Source organism: Vulpes vulpes, chromosome 2 (genome assembly GCF_048418805.1).
Source record: "Vulpes vulpes isolate BD-2025 chromosome 2, VulVul3, whole genome shotgun sequence".
NCBI lineage: Eukaryota > Metazoa > Chordata > Mammalia > Carnivora > Canidae > Vulpes > Vulpes vulpes.
The window spans coordinates 97,117,082-97,141,955 of NC_132781.1; the positions used below are offsets into that span (position 1 = coordinate 97,117,082).

The window sequence follows — 24,874 nt, forward strand, 5'->3', positions numbered from 1 at the left end:
GCATATCCCAATATTAAGCAAACCTCAGGTGCTAGGGACTAACTCCCAGCTATAACTTGGTGTCACATGTGAGACCAGCATTTGACAGCAGGATCCCTCAATCCCCAGTCTGGAAGCATAAATAATTCAAAGCAATGAGAAGAACCATGAGAGACTCTGAACTATAGAAAACAAACTGAGGTTTGATGGAGGGGGGTTTGGGAGTTGGGATAACTGGGTGATGGGTATTAAGGAGAGCATGGGATGTAATGAGCACTGGGTGTTATACACAACTGATAAATTATTGAACACTATATCTGAAACAAATGATGTATTATATATTGGCTAATTGAATTTAAATACAATTTGAAAATTAAAAATAAAATAAAATAAAAAAGCAATCCTCTCATTCTTCCCCACATAGAAGTAAGGTTTTTGAAATATTACCTGGATCAATCTGAATAGAGGGGATGAACTTGATTCTCAACCAAACAAGAGCAATCAGTGCTTCCATGAAAAGCCATGAAGTCTATGCACTACACAACAGGGAGTGTCATTCACCATCTGCAGTGTGCATGGACTCCTCTCTGAAATCCTACATAATCAGAAGCATTTGGAGGAGGGGGAGGAAGGGCTGTTGACAATAACCATTAGGAATTAACCTGAGGTAAGAATAAGTCACACTGATTTATTTGAGAACCAATATGGAGAAAGCAAGAACCATAGGCTACCATTTTGTTAGCAGTTCAAAATGAAAATGAAAGAAATTATAAGACTTTTGTCTCTCTTCCTCCTCATCTGTGCAATTCTGGCTCCTGCCCTTTCCTTCTGGAGTTGGAGATAGGCACTTTATATAGTCAACATAAAGCTTTATGTTGGTAATTTTGTGAACATAATTTGCAGCCAATAACCAAATTGTCCCTTGTTGCTTTTTTCCCCCCTCCAATGGATGGTTTCGTTGTGATCTGCAATTCCCTGTGGTGCCTTAAGCCAGTGGAATAAAGGAGTTTAGGAGATGTGATATATTTTAACATATATATTTAAAATTTTTATTAGAGAAAATATATTTGATATATTTCACCTTCACAGCTGGTTGGTATTGTAAAGAGAAAATATTTGGTGAGTGACAATATTATAGGTTACTTCCCAGGAGCCAGTAGTTAGTAAGCTCACGTGAACCTCAGAAATGCAGTTTTATCTTTTTCTTTTTTTCTTTAACCATCTAGGTTGCATGTACAAACCAGTATCCTCACAGTGAACCTTGAGGTCTATGAGCAACAATTTTGTCCAGAGGGAGCCTGTTACATGAAACCTGTCATTGTACAGTTGCAGCTGGCAGACAGTTACATTACCAGATAACTTACCACAAGTTAATTTTCAAATTAGCAATTGCTGCCACATATGGCTTTGTTTAAAAGGCTGACTTAACTACAAACAAGTATTTGTTTGAAAGGGGGTAGTTTATAGCATGGGAGAATGTATCATGATTCATAAAATGCCATTTGTGCATAATGTAAGTTGAATTATGCTCAGATTTCACTTGGTTGCTTCCAGCCAGTTGTCTGCCACAAATACTGAACAATTTGACAAAACAATACCCGCAAACATCACCCAGTGAAATAACTCAGGTTTTCATGAATAGAAAGGGAACAGATCATATATAAAGTTAGCGAGGGGTCAGTATGAGGAATCTGTTCTCTAAATCCTCATGGAACGAGGACCATAAATTTCAGAGCTATTTGATTAGCATGTAGGGATCATGGTAGACACATCACACAGGTGACAACAGTGACATACACCAGTCATTTGTACTCTAAAGGGAGCATTTAAGTATTAATTTTCAGTGCCCTGTAGGCATACACATTAGCTCCAACCTCTCCTCTGGGGTCAAAAATATCAACTGAAAAGTGAGGAAATAAAATATTTTATGTAGCCCTTTTACACATTAAAGTTTCATAGAATGTTTCACAGGCAATTATAGCCTTTATTACTCTGACACATCCAGTTAAATGAAACAACCATTTGCAACCAATAGGTTGTTACTATTTTTACAAGGCACCTACTCCATCAGAATGGCAGGGAAGGGAAGATATCTCAAATGTGGAACTTTAGACATTGAAGTTTTTTAATTATATGTTGCCCTGTAGTTAGAGTCCATGGCATACCTTAATCCAAACTAGAATAACAAAAAGAAACTCATATCATACCATTTGCGTATGAAGCACAATTTTGAAGTCATATAAAGCTCCCAGTTTCAATCCAATCAACTAGTATACATTAGACACAAAAGACTTCAAGAGGTAAAAATTAGAGGAAATTTAAGTGTTTATTTCCTGCAAATTTTTATCTTAAACACTGTTTTTAAGTGCTTTTCATATGTGTCAACTTGTTCAGCTGTCACAACAGCCCAATGATTACTCCCCCATTTAACAGATGAAAGAACTGAGGCTCAAAGATGTCAAGTAATTAAGTCACACCACTAGGGTGTAATTTCCTTGTATCATTAAATAAATTCTGTAATCGTATGTCACTCACCTACTGATTAAAGTCTCACTTGTGAATTGCAATAGAGGAATCAAATGTAAGCCTATCTGTAGAATTTACTGATTAAACAGAGGCCAAAATAGGATTTGAGGTCACTATGACTGTGCTCTAGAGTATAGGTATTAGAATTTTCACAGAGAAAATGGCTTGTTCCTTCCTCGAACTCATTTTCGATAAGAAGCATGTAGTGATCAAATGAGATATTTTATGATTAGCCCTTCACATGGCTACAAAGAAGTTTGAAAAAAATAAAAAATATATATTTTGTTTGAATTCCTCCAAAATGTAAACAACCAGAAAAACGAAATACATGTTTTTCTCTACAACTGAGCATGCCCCAAAAAGCTCAAGAAAGGAGATAAATGTCTAAATAGGTCTGGGACAGCTCTAAGTGCCTTTGAAGCTTTGGAAAAGTTTTGCTTCACAAAAGGACACTTAAATTTGCACAGCTGGTTCTTATTCAACACCTAATCACACTTCCCTGCCCTCAGCAGGCCTATGAGGTTTCTCTCTCACTCAATTATTAGCCACTGCTGAAATGACATTTTCGAAATTTAGAAATGTGATGAGACTAAGTAGAACCCATCCCCATGAGGCATTTCACTCGTGGGTCACCAAGAACTAGGAGTTGGCTTGCAAAATTGGCTAAGGAAAACAAGCAAGTGTTCTCAGAATTCACAAAATTAAACTCATATTGTGGAATAAGGCTTTTTTTTTTCATCCTTGGGTTATTTTTCACATTATTCTGGGTGGTGACAGTGGTAATAGTGGCGATAGATCAAGAGCAGGGACAGCCATGTTTGAAGTTAGGGTAGCTATTCTTTGTTCATAGTAGCAGTAGTAGCAACTGTACTACTTACAGTAACAGCAATAATAATTTATTTTAATGTCACAATCATAGAAGAATCAAGAATTATAATTATAGTTTTTACATATTCACAGATTCTTCCCTATTTTTACTTACTTCCATGGGAACAATGTGAGACTTCATCTTTGAAATTTCGGAAATTATAATTCTGAAAAACTTTTTCCTGATGAAAGGAAGCAGCAGTTAAGGAGTTAAGAATTAGGTATCTGAAATCATTAGTGGTCCTGCATTTTGCAACTCTGTCTTCCTGGGAATTGCTGCTGCTTTTTTTTGTCTTGCCTTGGAAAATTAATTTTATATTGATTCACAGTTATCATACTGCCATGAATTACTGCCCCCCCCCATTCTTCTTTAAATCAAATGAAATTTCTTCTGTTAGTACATGGAGAATAGAGAAATAACTATCCAGAGCCATGGTCCCTTACAGAACATTCTCAGAGTATAATTTAATCTTTTCCTTACAGGATTTTTGTAGCCACCTTAATGGTGAAATTATAAAGGCATGCTGATGAGAGAAGAAAAATAAATCGTAGGTCCTGAAAAATATTCTTCATCTTGATAATTTTAAGGATGTAATAATTGGCTTTGAACATTGATGGTGATTCTGAAAATTTACAGGGAAATAAAATAAAAACAGTGACTTTATCACCCGATCTTACTATCTTTTAGTACACCTGAGCTATGTGAAATTGCAAATGTACAAAATTCTGCTCCAAGATATAGGGAATTTATCTTAAAAGATATTACTTGGCATTTGAGAAACAAGATATAATCAATGATTAAAATACATGGTAAAGATTTCACTAGTTAAAAAATATACTTTTAAAGGTGAATAGGTAAAATTCAATTATGCCCTTGATGAAAAATGAAAAGCAAATCAAGGGAAAGAAGACACTGCTAAAAAAAGAAAGAAATTCATTTCAAAGTAAATAACTGCAGATTTAAATTTCTAATAACTTACCTATAAACTATAACTGAAAATTTGAAATTATAAGACCACAATACACCAATGAAAGCTTTATTCAGACCATAAAGTAAGGTCACAGAAGCTTTACCACAATTTTGTGGTTTTTAAAAATCTTGCTTCTTTTATTCATTAATTCTATGAAAATAGAAAAATGATCTATAGTAGTCCTAGGTGTTTAGTAAGCCTGTGATTGCCTAAACATTACATTACAATTGCATTATCACAAATAATTTGTTTTGGGTTTTATTTTATAGTATTGAGTGTGTGTGTGCATTTGTGTGTGCCTGTTTACATATACGTTATTAATTTTGCATTTTTTAAAGAATTTATTTATTTATTCATGAGAGTCACACACACACACACACACACAGAGAGAGAGAGAGAGAGAGAGAGAGAGAGAGAGGCAGAGACACAGGCAGAGGGAGAACCAGGCCCCATGCAGGGAGCCCAACGTGGGACTTGATCCCAGGCCTCCAGGTTCAGGCCCTGGGCTAAAGGCGGCGCTAAACCGCTGAGCCACCCGGCTGCCCTAATTTTGCATTTCTTAGATTAATATTAAAATTAGTTATCATTCTCTGAGCTGACTCTCCTTTTAGAAAGCTAAAGACTTTGGAGGCAAGAAGCCAGTGTGGGATTAACAATTTTCTATGGATAATCCACAAAATAAATAAAGCCAGTGTAGCTAATTGGAAGTGAATAGGGTTGTAACATAGGAACTATTGAAAGTTAATTCAATATGAAGTTCTTTATAGTTAATTCTCTCTCGTTATCCAACCACTAGAATAGGCTGCAATTGATAACGCTCTAAACAGAGAGGCATTTGTGCATTATCAATGTTTTGCCATTTTATATGCAACATGTAATATTTTTCTTCTTGATATAATGCTACTTTTATTAAAACTCAGAAATGTACAAGCTTTTCCCATGGGTGTTTAACATTCTTTCAATTTTGAAAGTAAAGTCCAGAACATTTTCTGCATTTTAGTGTTAAAGGTATCCATGTGCGGATTCTAAAATGACTCAAACTGAGATTACAGTTTAGGAAATGCAATTAAACTTCATGAAAATGCAATTAAACATCATGAAGATGCATTCATTTGTAAAAAGGACTTGCATGTTCAGCAAGTGTTAAAATAACAAGAGATTAATAATGGCAGATTGAATATTTGAATTACTTACCATACTCTAGTAGGGTTTTTAGCCTAATAATCTCTTCCAGAAAATAGCCACTTTTCCCACAATTAAAATTGTACACATTCTAGATTTCTGATTTACCAGTCTGTGAGGTACTACAGAATTATGAGACTTTTGTCACTTAATCCAGACCTGACTATTGTTGATTGGACATTAAGACATTAATTATGTTCCTTTTTGTAGCTACTATATATTTATTTTCAAAATGTGACTACAATTAAGTTGGAGGTATTATAATTAAAATTTTATCTGGGATTTTCCTTAACATATTTCCTGTTTTTGCAATGACAGGTTTCATATACACCGGAGAAGTTGTACATCGAATGCTAACAGCCACACAGTACATAGCACCTTTAATGGCAAATTTTGATCCCAGTGTATCCAGAAATTCAACAGTCAGATATTTTGATAATGGTATGTATTGGTTAGCCTATTCCTTACTGAATGTGTAATTTTAAACATTGATCATCAGATTCATATTAATATTTTGTAACCTTTTTTGGTAAGCTGGATTATAAAATGCTTAATGCAAATATCTTGTGATGACAAATATTACACTGTAACTCTAATATGTATATTGAAATATATGGTCAAAAGTCACTCGTTTATTCGTTCACTCATTTGTTCATTGAACAATTGTTTATTAACACCTGGTAGGCATTATAATAAATGAGTTGCTGTAAACGACATCGCAAACAAAGCTGATACATTTATTTGATGCTATTTGCAGTAAGTCATGAGTGTTAAAAATATTTAAAAAGGACAATTTGTTATCTTCAAATAGGGGTAAGAGGCATAATACACTGATATTAAGTTTCTAAAACTTATGAACCATATAAACCATAGGATAAATACACCTTTTAAAAAAATAATGTAGTGGATGATTAAAATGCACTTACAAAAATCAAGTTCTTCGACTTTAAAATAGAAAATAGAGCCTACCAAGGTTTATCAAGTATACTGACAACAGTATATCCCTGTTATGTCTTTTGGGGACATATAAGATAGAGAAAACCTGGACTATATGACAAAATGCTATTCAAATCTAAGTAAAATTTTAAGGTTGTGAAGATAAATGTATTTTCATGTCTGTACCTTATGAAAGGCTGTAACTTTGGTAGAGAAAATAGGCAAAGAAAAGTTTGTTTTGAAAAAATAAAGAGACAAATTTCTGTACTCTATAATACAGAAGTAGTATTTATTTGTCCAAATGACAATTTCATCTTTTAAAATAATGGAACTATTTGGTGTGAACAGTTATTTCTACTCTTACCTCAAAGACCAAGAAAGAAATTCAGTAGTGGGTGGTATAGACTTAATAGTCACAGTAGCATTGGGGAAATGTGATCATTTTTGCTAAAAGTAATCTTTCGACCAGTGTGATGAAGCCCTTATACAGGTCACAATAGCAAATGAAATAGGAAGCTAAACATAGTTAGATATACACTCAGAGAAACACATTCCAAACAACATGAATGACACTAGAGCATGTTCCAGTATTAAATAACTGCAAATGTTAGCCATAGTAAGTACCCTTTCCTATTATTTTAAGAACTATTATATTCTATCCTCTTAAAAAAATTAATGAGATGCTAATGCCAAGGATGTATGAATAAATTGTAAGGGTACTTGAGACAGAATTACAGCCAGAAACTTCCCTGAAGCTTATTGCCATAACCTTCCTGACAATCACTTTGGTAAATAGGAAACGATGTGATGAAAGTTGATTCTTTTCTGAGTGCTGTCACTTACTAGGTGATGTTGGAGACAAACACTCATGGGCACAGGATTCTGATGACAGAGATTTCATAATATTAGCATCAAAATCATAAAGCATAATAAATAAGTCTCTTGTCTCTCCCTCCATATACTCTCTCGTATACCACATTCCTAGGTAGCTCTTAACATTTGAATGTTACTTTAATATGAATGATTTTTTTAAATTGAAGTATGCTACTCCAACTGGACACTAAATTCTCTGAACACAAGGATTATGACTATGAGAAATCATTTTATCTTCAGTACCTGACAGAGGAACTCAATACACAGTAGGTCTTCCATAATTATTCAGTGAATGAATAATTTTTTGAATAAATTTTTAAATATTAAATATGTAGGGTAGTTTTTAATTCTGAAAACTGTAAAAATACACAGGACTTAATGCTTTTTACTTTATTGAATAAATATTTCTGTGTAATGACTAATGGAAGTATTGAGTTCCCACTATATGACAGTAAAAACTGTAGTTTATTGTTTTTATTTAATTAAGTGAATGAAACACTTTTGAAATATTATAAGGCTACTCACAAAGTCCTTTTACACAGTACCAACTTATGGAAATATTTCCAACTTTGATTACTTAGTATCCTTGAAATAATGCTTAAGGACAGGAAATTCAACATTTTAGGAAAGCAAAATTTCTCTAAAAGAGACAGCAGCAGTTCATAAAACTGCTTCCAGTATATTTCTATAAATATTAAGACATTAGATTTTAAAAATGAGGTGATGCTTCCAGATGTTATAGGCAGCCTAGATGATCAGTGAGATCTAAGTGAGCCACAGAATAGTAATGCATGAAAACTAGTAAAGTTATAAAAAAATTCATAGAAAAATAATTTGATGATTTATAAATAGCTAATTAGAAAGTATAAATCTTGCTAATGATCAGAAGTCTGGGCATAGAATCAGAAAATTTGGAATTGACAGTGACCTAAAGTGGCACCAGTTCATCCTACTTGCCTGTTTATTTTGGAAATGAAAACCGCCATCCATTACTGATCAGATAACTTGATTATGGTTCAGTAAACACCACAGGGATGCTCAGTTCCAACTGCTTAGTTCCAATAAGCACATAGTATGGTGTAGGAACGCATGTGATATATGAGTTTAAATAACAACTACATCTTTGAGATAAAGAACAGAGTCACTAGATTTTGTGCTGACAGTGAAAGAAAAGGTGTAGAGTTGTCAGTCATACAAGGTAATAATTTGACATATGTATACATTGCAACAGGATTCCCACTGTGAAGTTAATTAACGCATTCATCATTTCACTTATTTACCTTTTTTTTTCCTGGCTAGAACATTTGTTTTACTCTCTGAAAATTTCAGGATTAGAAGCTATAGTTACCATGTTATATATTGGAGCTTCAGACCTTATTTGTAGTGTAAATTAAAATTTGTGTGCTTTCACCAACCTCTTCCTATTTTCTTCATCCCCTAGGTCCTGGGAACCAATACTCTAAAATCTATTTAGCATAAAGCTCCCCAGATTCATTTATGTTGTCACAGAGGCACAATTTCACTCTTTTTAAAGCTGAATGATATTCCTGTGTGTGTGTGTGTGTGTGTGTGTGTTTGTGTGTGTGTGTGTGTGTGATCTATTCATCTGTAGATAAACAATTAGGTTGTTTCCATATTTGGCTAGTACGTGTAATGCTGCAATGAACAAGAAAGTACAGAGATCTCTTTGAGAATTGATTTTGTTTCCTTCAGTATATACCCTGTGGTGGGATTCTTAGATCCTACTGTAGTTCTATTTCTAGTTTCTTGAGGAACCTCCATACTGTCCTCCATAGTGACCATGCCGATTTACATTTCCAGCACACTACATGGATGGTTTTCCTGTTCTCCACATCCTCTCTAGCATTTATTATCTCTTCTCTTTTGGACAACAGACAGCATAACAGGTGTGAGGGGATATCTCATTGTGTTTTTGATTTGTATTCCCTTCATGACTGGTGTTGTTGAGCACCTTCTCACATACCTGTTGGCCATTTCTTTATCATCTTTATAAAAATAGCTGATTAGGTCCTTTGCCCATTTTTTCTTTGTTTACTACTTACTTATATCAGCTCGTTGTATATTTTGAATATTAACATGTTATTGGATATGTGGTCTGCAAATACTTTTTTCCCATTCCATAGGCTGCCTTTTCATTTTGTTGGTTTCCTTTGTTGTACAGACTTTTTGTTTGACATAGTCCAACATGTTATTTTTGCTCTTGTTGCCTTACTTTTGGTGTCAAATAAAAAAAGGAATAATTACCGATACATACCAAGGAGCTTAACCTTTGTTTTTTTTTTCTAGGAGTTTTGTTGTTGCAGGTCTTACAATCAAGTTTTAAATCCATTTTGAGTTTATTTTTGTGTATAGTGATTTAGGGATTCAGTTTCACTTTTTTGCATGTGGCTATCCCCTTTTCCCAACGCAACTTATTGAAGACACTATCCTTTCCCCATTGGTATATTCTTGGCTTCTTTATTTAAAATTAATTGACCACTTACAAACAGGTTTATTTCTGGGCTATCATGTTCTGTTGATCTAGGTGTCTTGTTATGCCAATACCATACTGTCATGATTACTAAAGTTTTGAAATCAGGAAGTGTGATGGTATCAGTTTTGTTTTTCTTTTTCAAAATTGCTTAGCTATTTGGAATCTTTCAGGTTTCCATACAAATTTTAGGATTCTGTTTTATATAGATGAAAAATGTTATTAGAATTTTTGTAAGGATTCCATTGAACCTGTAGATTGCTTTGGAGGATATGACATTTTAACAATATTAATTCTTCCAGTCAATGAATATGGAATATTTTTACAAGTATTTGTGTCTCCTCAATTTCTATCATCAATATCTTGTAGTTTTCAACATACAGATCTTTCATATTCTTGTTTAATTTATTCCTAAATATTTTATTGTTTTTGAACCCATTGTAAGCAGCATTCTTTTCTTAAATTCTCTTACTGATGGTTCTTTGTTAGTCTGTAGAAAATCAACGGATTTTTGTATATTGATTTTGTATCTTGCAACTTACTGAATTTGCTTATTATTTCTAATAGATTTTGGTGGAGTTTTTAGGGTTTTCTGTATATGATTTCATGTCATCTGCAAACAGAGGCAATTTTACCTCTTTTTTTCCACTTTGGATTTCTTTTTATTTCTTTTTCTTGACTAATTTCTGTGGCTAGTACTTCCAATACAATGTCGAATAAAAATAGTGAGAGTGGGCATCCTTGTCTTTTTCCTGATCTCAGGGGAAAATCTTTCCACTTTTCACTCTTAAGAATAATGTTAGCAGGGATGCCTGGGTGGCTCAGTGGTTGAGCGTCTGCCTTCTGCTCAGTATGTGATCCTGGAGTCCCAGGATCTAGTCCCACATCGGGCTTCCTGCATGGAGCCTGCTTCTCCCTCTGCCTGTGTCTCTGCCTCTTTCTCTCTCTCTGTGTGTGTGTGTGTGTGTGTGTGTGTGTGTCTCATGAATGAATGAATGAATGAATGAATGAATAAATAAATAAATAAAATCTTTAAAAAAGAAAAAGAATAATGTTAGCTACAGGCTTATCATACACGGACTTTGTTATGTTAAGACACATTCTATATATAATTTGTTAAGCATTCTGTTCATGCATCTTTGTTACATGCTCTTTTTGCATCTATTTGGATAATTATATAATTTTATGCTTCATTTTATTACTGTGTTGTATCACATTGCTTGTTATGTGTATGTTGAACTATCTTTGCAACCTGGGAATAAATCCAGCTTGATTAAAGTATATAATCCTTTTAATGTACTGTTGAATTTGGTTTGCTAATACTTTGTTGAGGACTTTTGGATCTATGTTCATCAGGGATATTTTTCTGTAAGTTTCTTTTCTTGTAATGTCCTCATCTGCTTTGGTATCGATACTGACCTTGTAAAATAAATTTAGAAGTGTTTTCCCTTCTACTTTTTGGAAGAATTTAAAAAGGATTGCTACTAATTCATTTTTTAAATGTTTGCTAGAACTCCCCAGTGAGGCCATCTAATCCTGGACTTCTTTTTTTCCTAATTACTAATTCAATCTCCTTACTAGTAATTGGTCTGTTCAGGTTTTCTATTTCATCATGATTTGGTCTTGATTAGTGGTATGTTTCTAGGAATTTATATATTTCTTATAAGTTGTCTAATTTGTTGGCATATAATTGTTCACAGTAGTTTCTGATAATCCCTAATACTTCTGTGCTATCAGTAGTCATGTCTCCTTTTTCATTTCTGACTTTGAGTCTTTTTTTCTTAATCTAGTTAAAATTTCATCAATTTTTTATATTAAAAAAGCAGTTCTTTATTTCATTGATTTTTTCTATTTTCTTTTTAGTCTCCATTTCATTTATTACTGCTGTGATCTTTGTTACTTCTTTCTGCTAACTTTGGGCTCAGTTTGCTCTTCTTTTCTCTAGTTCCTTAAGGTGTAAAGTTAGGTTGTTTTTTTTTTTTGAGATCTTTTTTTCTTAGTAAAAGCATTTATGACTATACATTTTCCTCTTAGAATTGCTTTTGCTGCATCCCATAAATTTTGATATGATATGTTTCCATTTTCATTTGTCTCAAGATATTTTTGGAATTCTCTTTTGATTTCTTCTTTGCTCATTGATTATTCAGGAAAAATGTTTTTTAATCTCCACATATTTGTGAATTATCATTTTCCTTCTGCTTTTAACTTCTGGTTTCATATCACTTTGGTCAAAAATGTGCATGATAGGGGATCCCTGGGTGGCGCAGCGGTTTGGCGCCTGCCTTTGACCCAGGGTGCGATCCTGGAGACCCGGGATCGAATCCCACATCAGGCTCCCGGTGCATGGAGCCTGCTTCTCCCTCCGCCTGTGTCTCTGCCTCTCTCTCTCTGTGACTATCATAAATAATTAAAAAAAAATGTGCATGATATAATTTTAATTTTTGTACATTTGTTACAACTTGTCCTGTGCACAAACATATGATCTGTCCTGGAGAATGTCCCATGTGCACTTGAGTAGAATGCATATTCTGCTAGTATTGTATGACATATTCTGTGTATTTCTGTTAGGTCTATCTAGTCTAACAGGTAGCTTAATCCCAATGTTTCCATATTCATTTTCTGACCGGATGATCTGTCCATTGTTGAAAGTGGGATATGAAGTTCCCTACTGTTACTGCATTGCTGTTTATTTCTGCCTTCACATCTGTTAATATTTGCTTTATATATTTTGCTTTTCTGATGGGTGCATAAATTTTTATAATTGTTATATCCTCTTGATGAATTGACCCATTTATCATTACATAATAACCTAGTTTGTCTCTTGTTACAGGTTTTAGCTTAAAGTCTATAATGACTGATATAATTCTGTCTACCTCTGCTTTCTTTTGGTTTCCATTTGCATGGAAAATGGTCTTCCATAATTTGACTTTCAGTCTACGTATGTCCTTAAAACTAAAGTGTGTCCTCTTATAACCAGCATATAAAACAGTCTTTTTTATTATCTTTATCTCTTCACCCACTCTGTGTCTTTTTTTTTTTTCACTCTATGATTTTGATTGGAGAATTTAAATCCATCTACGTTTAAAGTAACTATAAATTGGTATGGATTTACAGTTGTTATTCTAGTAGTTGTTTTCTGGCTATTTTGTATTTCCTTTTTTCCTTTCTTCTCTTGCTCTTTTCCTCTGTGACTTGATCATTTTCTGTAGCTGTATGCTTAAATGCTTAGATTCCTTCTACTTTATCTTTTGTGTATTTACTATGGTTTTTTGTTTTGTGGTTACCATGAACCTTATATAAAACATGTTTATATCTATTTTTAAGCCAACAACTAACTCAAACTCATACGTAAGCTCCCTATTTTTATACCACATTCTATGTTTTTGATGTCCCAATTTATAGCTTTTTATATCGTGTATCCATTAACAAATTATTATAGTTATTTTTTATATTTTTCTCTTTTAACCTTTATACATGAGTTATAAGTGATTTACCCATCACCATTACAATATTAGAGTATTCTGAATTTAACTATAGTCACCCCCAATGACTTTTATATTTTCATATAATTCTTATTCATATAATTCCAAAATCTATACAGTTCCTATTCCTATAATTCATATTACTTATTCATTTCCTTTCATTTCAGCTTAAAGAACTCCCTTTAATATTCTTTTTATAAGACTGGGCTAGTGGTGATGAATTCCTTTAGATTTTGCATGTGTGAAAAACTGCATTTCTCTGCCAATTCTGGAGGACAACTGTTTTTGGTAGAGTATTCTTGGTTGGCTGTTTTTTCCTCTCTATCAAAACTTTGAATATCTCACCCTATTCACTCTGGCCTTCAAGGTTTCTGCTGAAAAATCTTCTCATTGTCTTATGGGGGTTCCTTTGTAAGTAGTAAGTTGCTTTTATCTTGCTGCTTTTTTTAAATTTAAATATTTTATTTATTTATTCGTGAGAGACAGAGACAGAGAGAGAGAGAGAGGCAGAGACACAGGCAGAGGGAGAAGCAGGCTCCATGCAGGGAGCCTGACGTGGGACTCGATCCGGGGTCTCCAGGATCACATCTGCGCTGAAGGCAACACTAAACCGCTGAGCCACCCAGGCTGCCCTCTCTTGCTGGTTTTAAGATTCTTTATTTGTTTTCAACTTGTTATGGTTTAATTAAAGTGTCATCAAGGTTAGTCTCCTTTAATTCATTTTATGTGGTATTTTGTGGCTTCCTGGATCTGAATGTCTGAATGTTTTCTAGGTTAGGGAAGTTTTTAGCCATTATTCCTTTGATCAAGCTTTCCCCCCCTTTCTTTCTCTCTTTCTCCCCCTCCTTTCTCTCTTCCCTATTTCTCCTTGCTCTCTTCTCCTTCTTCTTGTACTCCTAGGATTCCTATGATATGAATACCAGTCCACTTAATGGTGTCCCATACATTCGTTAATCTATCTTCACCCTTTTTTCTTTTCGCTTTTGCTTGGATGAATTCCACTGCCCTGTCTTCAGTGCATTGCTCTTTTCTTCTACTTGATCTAGTCTGTTGTTGAGCCACTGTATTAAAATTTTCAGGTTAGCTATTGTATTCATCTCTTTAATTTGTATGTAGTACTTTTTAATGTTTTCTATTTCTTTGTTGAAATTCTCACTTTGTTCATGTATTGCTCTTGTAACCTCAATGAGAATCTTTATGACTGCTATTTTAAATTCAGGTAAATTAATTTACAGCTATTTCATTAAGACTGGTTTCTGGACATTATCTTGTTATTTTTTTAACATATTTTCCGTTTCCTTTTTTCATTTTTCTTGACTCTGTTAGTTTCTGCACATTAGATAAAATAGCCAACTCCTCCAGTCCTGACACAAACTATATCAGTCAGCCTAGCCCAAGCTCCTAGTCATCTCTCAAATCTCTATGATTATCCTTGACACTGTTTTTGCTCCTAGTGGTTCCCAGAAGTTGAGAGTGTACCAGGATGCATCAGTATTTCAAAGGGAATGATCATAGTCAGCACCTACATGTAGGTTTATCTGGAGCCAGACCCTCAGACAGCAGCTAAGAAAATATACAGTCAAGTGCTTCTGGGGAGAAACAGGGAAATAGGCATTTTTGCCTGGTCTCTCTGCACTACTGCCATGAAGGGGTGCTCCTTCACCCATATAGAAACTGTTTATTTCTTATAATTCTCTATTATAAATACAAGCCTCACTGACTATCAGAGCAAAGTGATTTGGCTGCCTAAACTTTGGATGGCAGCTGTAAAAGTGGGGATACTAGCTGTGTGTACAGGCTTTTTTCAAGGTAGATACTGGCAACGTGGTTTTATTTTGGGGGTTAGCCAGAGGGAGATGATGTGGGAGGGGTCATTGTCTCTTGAGCTCTGGAAAGGATAACAGCAACTAAATGAACTAATTAGAAACCAGACCCTCATGAAAAGTATGTAGTTACTCCCCTTCCAGAGAAAGATTAGGAAATAGGCATTTTTGCCTGCTCACTCTCTACTGAGCCCTGAGGGCATAGCCATGGCAAGTATCATGGGCATACCTGTTGCTTCCTTGTCTGCTACAGGCCTGAGGGACTTGTAAATGCAAATCCAGTTGTCTATAAGAACCAGGTAATCTGGGGGCCTGTCTCTCAGGTGGCAGCAACAAAGGCTAAGCGCTAGAAGTGTGCAAGCTCCTTTCCAGAAGGATATTGGTGACCTGTTTTTATTGTCAAAGTGAACAAAAGGAAGAAGGTGGGGGAATGCCCTCTGGCTCTTTTGGGCTCCAGAGAGGGTCATAGCACCTAGATGCATGCAGTTTCAATGTGAATATTTTCTCAGTTGGCCAAATTATAGCAGTTACTTGGCTAGTTTTTAGATTTCTCTCAGAGGAAATTACTTTGTGTGTAGCTCTGTGTGTACATTGGGTGTGTCCATGGGAGGAGGAGGGAAAATCTAAAGCCTCCTATGTCACCATCTTAGTCAAAAGTTCTCACCATTATGTTGAATTCAAAAACACAGTGAAGCCAGTATCCTGTTTCACAGCAATTATCAGGTACAAGGATTATTTCATGAGCAGTCAGATGGAAGAAGTGCAGAGGGCAAGACATGTGGGAAGAGGTGTGGAGTTTGCATGACCTCCCTGGGCACACTGCTCCCAGCAACTCCACATCTTCACTAACCCAGAACTCTCTGTTGTACAGTCCTGGCTCTTTTTTCCTTTTTTAATCAGGTGTTTACTGACCTGGGAGATGTTTATCTCTTAGTTCTCTGAATTTCATTTTCTGTACAACATTTTTCATTTCTGTAAAACATTTTTCACAGAATGTAAACATGATTTTTTTAACCAACCAAAAAATCCAATACTTAGAGCTAAGCAAAAGTCTTAGCTGCTCCATTTTTTCTTTCAGGAAAAACAAAAAAGAATATAAACAATGTCATTTAAAACAAAATTCTCATTGGTGGCTATTAAACGGTTTCAGTTCACATTATATATTAATAGTTTTATAGTTAATTCTGGCAGATTAACTCATCAGAATACGATACAGAGCACTGAAGATTCATTCATCCCAATGTACTTCAAGGGGGCTTCAGAAATCTTTGCTTGGGGCCCTTTAAACTGCCTTGCAGCCTCCTTGAAGCGATACAACAAAGACAGAAATGAAGGCACCAGAGAAAAAAACTCCCATTAGTGTTGAAAAAAAATTTTTGAGCATGGAAGGGTATAATTCCACGTATTGAAGAAACATTTTCAGGTCTTTTATAAGTGATTCTATCTTTCCTAAATGTGTTCGTTTCTTTCTTAGCATTTGTCAAATGTATTTGAAGTTCATTCAATCCACTTGGGCTGCGTTTTGAAAGTGGCTCATAGAAATTTAAACAGACAGTACCCATTAACATTAATGGACTTCCTAAGGCAAAATTCCCTCATACTAGGCTCAATATTAACCTCAGTATGAGATTAGATTTTACTAAGTATTTAGTGAATACTCAATTGTTTAAAACTATCTCAAATACTATTTCAATAACAGAATTCCAATTAACCATATAAAATCCAAGTGGCACAACTGCTAGATTTGAAGACTATATCCATAGTTTTGTGAAATCTCTAACCAGAATTGATGGATATATTTTTAACAATGCATTTCTTCTGTTTCAATGGGGTTTATAGGCACAGCACTTGTTGTCCAGTGGGACCACGTACATCTCCAGGATAATTACAACCTGGGAAGCTTCACATTCCAGGCAACCCTCCTCATGGATGGACGTATCATCTTTGGATACAAAGAAGTAAGTAATGTATTAATGATTTCCTTTCCCCTTGATCTTGACCTCTGTCTTTTTCTCCAAGTGTCAAAAAGGGACATTCTACAATCATGAACCTTAAGTCATTTTCTCATGTCTTGGTTTCTTTTACTTCATACAAAAAATGTTTTTAATCTACTAGGTAGCACTGATTGTTAATCCTTTGGGTTTTGTTTTGTATTCTGCTATCACTGGCATTCTGACTGATGAATTCATAAAATTATTGGACAACTATATCGTGATGGTATTATCTAAGAAATGTCTCTAAGAAAAAATATTTCCAACTTGGAAGGATTTCTCTTCTACATCTGATTATTTATATTTACTTTTTGTTTTTGCCTTGTCAATTTCTGTGACATACTTTGACTCTAATTAAAAAAGTATTAGTGTATGAGAAAACATATGTGGCTCAGTGACCCAATACATAAAGCAAATCAGGAACCACAATCCCTCTGGCCAATGTTTATTTCAATGTGATAGGCAAAAATTTTTTTAAATATTTTATTTATTTATTCATGAGAGACACAGAGAGAGGCAGTGACATAGGCAGAAGGAGAAGCAGGCTTCCCAGAGGGAGCCTGATGTGGGACTTGATCCCAGGTCCCCGGGATCACAGGCTGAACTAAAGGCAGATGCTCAACCACTGGGTGCCCCTTGATAGGCAAAATTAATTAGTGTGATAGGTGGCAGAAAAATTAATGGAATTTAAACTTATGGTTTGTTTCATTTTACCAAATTCACAAAGAATGGAAATTTACTAAATTATAGCCTTAAATTTACAGAATATCTAAATTAGAATAATAACATGTTTAGTTTAAAAACTCTATTGACAATATAACAACAGCTTATTAGACAACCTGAACTTTTGAGGAAGAAAACAAATATAAGAATAAAATTCCAAGAATGGTAGATGTGATATTTTAGGCAGTCAATTGGTATGAAAGAAATTTTGACAATGTGAATGATGATGGGCATTACTAACCCATGGGTTAATGAGTATTTATAATAAAACAGACTCAGTATCTCATTTGAAGGGCTATTTTTGGTTAGCAAATAAATCCCTGACTATTAAAAGGATGTTGACAATTTAAAATGATTCACTTTGGTCAAGTCTTTTGAAATACATCTTTTCTATAAAGTGAGGGATAGTTATATTTCAATTAACTATGTCAGCTTTTGGAAATCTTACAATCATTTTAAATATTTCCACTCCTTTGAAGAATTCTTCCCTGTGGAATTACTCACTTACTTGGGGCAAAAATATAAATAGAATATAATATAGAATCTGGTCTGCTTGGTGCTTCTTTATCCAGAGCTATGTTTTGATATCATATCCCATCATATTCTTATGTCACCTTACTTGGCAGCTGGGGGAATATAGTTCAAAGAGACTCATTCATTTCTAGTTTTCATAATAGTCCAGTATAATCCTGGGACTGCAAAGTCATTATAGAATGTTAGTTTTCAGCTATTTTAACCAGCAATGGTGAAGTTTCTGGAGAGAAGTAGAGTCAGTAAGTCTAGAGTCTTAAATCTCACTAACTGTAGGCTATTTCAAAACAGAAGTTTGTGTTTTTATTGTGGTCTCTCTAGTCTTATTATCAAAGTCATCATCTTTATTTATACTGTTCTCAATGGATGTCTCACATTGCAGAGTAGCAGTTCATTTTTCTTATTCCTTCTTTGTAGTGGTTTGGTATTTAAAAAAAAAAATTGTCTTTATTTTAATTAAAGAGAAAGTTTCCACTATGGTTTTCCTGTCTTGTCATGGGGAATATTATACTGATAGACAATTCTAACACTTTCTTTATATTCCCAGACTATTATCTATTGAGCATTAGTCCTTCTGAACTCAGAGTTCTAAAGAAGTCATTACTGTATTATTTGCCTTATTGTTCTTTCTCTGTTCTAGTTAGAAAGCAGTTTTTGTAATTTCATACTCTCTCTTAATTTTTTCCCAATGATTGTCATGCGTTTTATTTTGCTGATGCAGATTCCTATTTGTAAAATTTGACACAATAAGGGTTCCCTGGCATTTAAGGAGAAAGCTAGATGCTTCTGACATTTCTAGAAAAACATTTATGATCACAATAGCATTAAAAAGTTTGCATAATGTATTATCCTTGGCAAAGCGCTTTCATATACAGTATAGTTTTCAGTCCTTCAGCGATATCCTATATTCTTAATATTCATAAAGGCACTGGCACATGAAGGTATTTAATAACTGTATATGGCTTAATTATGGAATTAGATCATACAAAATTATCTTTATAGCTAAGCGGACTGTGTCAGAAAGGTTAAATGACATGCTTGAGGTCATGGAGCTAGTTAAGGACAAATCGAGGACTAAAAGCTCAATTTGGTGATCCCAAGATACCTCAACATTATTTTTTTCTTTCTTGTTAGAGTTGTGTATAACAATTCACAACGCTATTTCTCATTTTTTAGAATAAATATTGGTTAATGTTTGGTGTTTAATAATCTTTTTATCTAACTCTAATATACTACACAATTATAATCTCATAAAATTCAAAGTATTCCTGGTTAAGTTATAGCGCTAGCAAAATCATAAGGACATAATAAACAGTGTGATTTTGTTTTCCTGCCCAGGTTAAATTTACAGAACCAACATTATAGATAGGGAACTAAGTACAATTCTTCCTGTGCCAAGTTGCTTCTAACTGGCTAATGACAGCTTTGTTTTATTTTATTTTATGTGAGTGAGAAGAAAAAAATCCGCAGTATACAGAAACTACCAATAGAGCACTTGGTTAAATTGTAGAATAAAAGTAGTAATACATTGAATAAACTTATTGACACAGATTTCATATTTACTTCCCTCAAGTGATTTATTCCAGTAGATAATTATGTTTCTTTTAGTAACTCTTAATGTGTCAAACTCCTCATCCACTCAGATACCTTCAAGTCCATCACGTTCCTCATATAGTCAGTTCTCCAACAGCATAATTTTTTGCAGTCAATAATGGCCAATAAACTAGAACATACATTTGCACTTATAACAATCTTGCTTGTAACAAGATTGAGACAGGAAAGTACTACTGCTGTTTAAAATAAGAATAAATACAGATTTGTTTGTGTCATTCAGTGTTCCTTCACCAAAGTCCCAGTGTTCTTCTAACCATACTGGTGAGAGGAACAGTGGAGGCACAGATTCCTCTAAATAAATAAGTTCTCTCTCCTGAGGTTGTAGCTCTGTATTCTTGAACCAAAGGTTTAAAATTCCATTTTATTTATGGTTCCCTATTGTTACACAGCTATTTCTCTCAGTTCACTTCAAAGTTACAGTTTACTTAGGATGAAGTGAAAGCACAAAAAGCATATTGGTTTTTTTTTTTTTTTTCTTAATTTTCTGTCAGATTACCTACCGTTTGCTTTAATGTATTTTCCAATTTCACAGTATCCATTTGTGTCCTGGGCATAAGTTTATAGACTTAATTACCTGATAAAATTAACCATCTTGCCATCTATTTCCTAACCATATTAATAACAGTTCTTTTAAAGTTTATAGCTGATAACTAATATCTAGGTTTCCTGTGGATCTGTTTGTATCATCTGTCTTTTTCTTTTCCTCTAGATTTTCATTCATTGGTCACGTCTCTTTGCATGCCAGATAATTTTTGATCAAATGTTGGGCATTATTTACAAATTACTAAAAAGATACTTTGAGGCTATGGTTGATATTTCCTTCCTCCAGTGAGGGTTTACTTTTTCTGTTTGGCAGGTAGGATGGAACAGGTTACTTTAATACTGTGAGGGCTAAGCTCATTCAAAGTTGAGCATCAGTCCTTATAAAAACTGGTGTATCACTGGTTAGCATTTACTCTTAGAAAGTAGTCTTTCATGAATCTCCACCCAAGCCCAGATTTTACTATAGGAGATGTTGCCTTAATGGCCCTTAACTCCTGTTTCACCTCAGCTCCATGAGACTGTCTGAAGTTCTGCTCCGTTTCTTAGTCTCTAAATCTTGCCTGTAAATTGCCAAATGCCTTGACAGGAAAGTGGTATTGCATTTACTTCTGTGATTTCCTTTCTCTGGAATCTTGGCTTTTTAAATCTTTGCTTTTTCATAGTGCCTGCTGCCTTCAACAGGTGCTTTCCATATGTTATTTATCTTTCCTGCTTGATCTCAGTAGGAGAATTGGTCTTTTACTAGTTTGTCTGCCATAACCAGAAATCCCTTCACTTTTAATAACCATCTCCTAATTTGGTACAATCTAGCATTTATTGAGCTCTTCATATATGCCATGCAGTGACCTAAGTGCTTAAAATTTATCTCATAATTCTCACCAAAAAAAAAGAGGTAGTTGTTTTTATCACTCATAGGGAGAGAACCTGAAACACCCAGAAAGGTTCAGTAACTTTCCCAAAATTATTAAACAAAGATTTATCCAAGGGAGTATAACTCTGGTGCCTATAGGTCTAATAATCACTGTACCATACTGCCTCCCTCCAAACTTCTTCTTTTTTAAGATTTTATTTGTTTATTCATGAGAGACATACAGAGAAATGGAGAGACATAGGCAAAGGGAGAAGCGGGCTCTATGCAGGAAGCCTGATGTCTCCCATCTCAGGACCGTGAGATCACAACTCAACCAAAGGCAGACTCTCAATTACTGAGGCACCCAGGTGCCTTTTTCAAGAAATAACTTTTCAAGAAATAACTTTTTCAAGAAATAACTAAACTTGGAGCACCCGGATGGTACATTCAGGTACATTAAGCATCTGACTCAGTTTTGGCTCAGGTCGTGATCTCAGAATCCTGATCTCAGGGTTATGATATTGAGCCCCCTGTTGAACCCTGTGTCAGGCATAGTGCTCAGCATGGAGTCTGCTTATTTTTTTCTCTACCTCTTCCTCCCCCACCTGCCCCTCATTGTCTCTCTCTCATGCATGCTCAATGTCTCTTAAATAAATAAATAAATAAATAAATAAATAAATAAATAAATCTAAAAAAGAAAGAAAGAAAAAAGAAAAGAAAAGAAAAGAAAAGAAAAGAAAAGAAAAGAAAAGAAAAGAAAAGAAAAGAAGAAAAGAAAAGAAAAGAAAAGACTAAACTGCTTCACTCCAATATTCTGGAAAGTCTTTCCTGGCTAGTCATTATTATACTGTAACTCTACCCCCTTGAGAGCACAGATAAGAGTGATTTGCCTTTCTATATCATTTATCTTATTTATTTTATTAATATTTTAAAAATGGAAAGAGGCTGTACACAGGTAAAAATAAATAAATAAAAATAAAATATGCACCCTTCTTTAGACAATGGAATTTGGAAAATCACTTTCCCATTTCCTATTCTGTTAATATCCAGCTGTGACCTAGAACCCATATTCTTTTTATTATTTTTAGTTACTATAGAATAATGATGCTTGTTTGCTTGATTACAGTAGATAGAGACCTAAAATTTGGGACCATGCATAATGTTACAAGGAACATACCTATTCACAGATTTCATTCCAAAACATTAGGGATTTGAAATCAGGTTTCTTACAATCCTGATGCTGTCTTTCCTAGTATACCAATAATTTATTGCATTATTTCTCCTAATATATGTTGCATTTATTGTTACTTCAGATACAAAGTAGGGGAGGATGTGATTCTTTTTGTTTCTCTTGCTAATTTGGTTATTTTCTTTTAACTAGCTTATGAGAGGGACAGGCTAGTCATCAATTTCAGACAATGCAATTTAATAAGTCATGTAATCCTTCTATAGGTCAGCAGGGGGAAAGCACAGAGAATGTATACCCTACCTGGGAGTCAGCCTATTCCATCCATTTTTTTGGTTGAATAACTTACCATCTCCTTCAGCAAATTTTAGAGGAGGTCGGTAGAAGAACCTTATTGTTTATTAAGTAAAATCACTTTCTAATCTATTTTACCATTTAAGTATTTAAACTTGGGCAGCCCCATTTGCTCAGAGGTTTAGGGCGGCCTTCAGCCCAGGGCGTGATCCTGGAGACCCGGGATCGAGTCCCACATGGGGCTCCCTGCATGAAGCTTGCTTCTCCCTCTACCTGTGTCTCTGCCTCTCTCCCCCTCTCTCTGTGTCTCTCATGAATAAATAAATAAATCTTAAAAAAAAGTATTTAAACTTAGTATACCTTAGTGTGACATCCACTGTTTCTATGTAAGAATGCATAGTTAATAAATCACCATTGCCAATTTGGTGTAGGTTTAAATGGTACCCTTAATGCATTTTTAAAAATTCTTTTAAGACTATTTCTCTTATTTAAACTGTAATGATTCTTCATTCATGGTGATCATCCTAGAAGTATTGAAAGATGAACACTTGCTGAGCTTGTGGAATTTATGGAAAAAATAATTCAAGAGAATAAGAGAAAGCCAAGAAGAACTGAGCAATGAACCATTTGCCATTGATACGAAGTTATTTGCCTTTATGGCTGTTGCTCGGTGTGTGAGAATGTTGAACATGTGTTTATATAATATATATGCATCCAAAAACCTTTATAGTTGTGCCAGTAGAATTACATAAATACATAGATAATACATGTATATGTAAAATATATACCTATACATTATATATTCATATATTTTTATTCAAAAAATTATTTCATAAATTTATGATACAAGGTTGAGAGAACACTGATGACATAAAATGCTAATTATAAACTCTCAAGAAATCATTCTAAAAAAGCTGTAGACACTAATGATTTTACATTATAGTTTCTTTATTTTAAATACATGAAATATAAAATTGTGTCTGCATGCCTTTATTTAGGATCTAATTCATTTGCATTTGTGGATGTATTTTATTTTTTTAGTTATGTCACATGTAAAAGCTCCTGAGTTTTTCATTTCTTTTTACTTTCCACAGTTTAAGAAAATGACAAATTGAACCGCTTTCCCTTTATAATGTTCTAATAACAAATGTCATGGGTAGAAAGAAAAAAAGAAAAGAAAGAAAGAAAGAAAAAGAAAGAAAGAAAGAAAGAAAGAAAGAAAGAAAGAAAGAAAGAAAGAAAGAAAAGAAAGAAAGAAAAGAAAGAAAGAGAGAGAGAAAGAGCTACCTAGAATAAATAATTTCAGAAACAGAAACTTGGGAGCACCTGGGTGGCTCAGTTGGTTAAGTGCCCAACTCCTGAGTTCAGCTCAGGTCATGATCTCAGAGTCCTGGGATTGAGCTGGGCTCCATGCTCAGTGTGGAGTCTGCTTGAGGTTGAGCTTGTTCTAATGCTGGCTCCGTCCCTAGCTGTTATGTTGTCTTGGCAATGTATTTGATCTTTATGGGTACACTTTCTCCTTGAAACCCTTCTTCCCTCTCACCCCTAAGATGTCATTGGGAGGTTGCTTTTGCCCGAATCAGGCCACATCCCGTTTCCCTGTTCTGATGTTCCATGACCAAAGAGCTCTTTTGTCTTTCCCTGAGGTGAAAGGCCTGTGCATTCTTCATGTCTTTCCAAGCCCAAGGAGTTTCTGAATCTCCTCTCCTTTCCCCTTATGTTTTTATTCTCAGACCGTGTGTGGGCAAGCTCCCTCATCTAGCTGTAGGCCCAGATAAAGTTCCCACCATAGTTTTACTGTCTTGAGCCGAGTTCTCCAGACAGACATAAGCCTCATTATTTTATATGAAGCTCCAACTCTAGTTGTTAATTCAGTGGGGGGAAATCTTTAAATTGGAAGTCACACTGGTGTGTGTGTGTGTGTGTGTGTGTGTGTTTGTAGAATGGATATGTTGCCAACATTTAGATATCAGAGGGTTTTATTTATTTTTAAATATTTTATTTATTTATTC

At 34.5% G+C, this 24,874-nt stretch overlaps 1 protein-coding gene across 3 annotated transcripts in view; it reads left to right on the forward strand.

Annotated features, from left to right (window-relative positions):
• The window catches only part of PLXDC2 (plexin domain containing 2), a 455,724-nt gene that overhangs the window by 303,188 nt on the left and 127,662 nt on the right, over positions 1-24,874 (forward strand). For all 3 annotated transcript variants that reach the window (XM_072749365.1, XM_072749364.1, XM_026013595.2), the window contains 2 exons: positions 5,844-5,966; positions 16,970-17,088. In XM_072749365.1, coding sequence (XP_072605466.1) covers positions 5,844-5,966; positions 16,970-17,088 — 242 coding nt within the window. The remainder of the gene's footprint in view (positions 1-5,843; positions 5,967-16,969; positions 17,089-24,874) is intronic.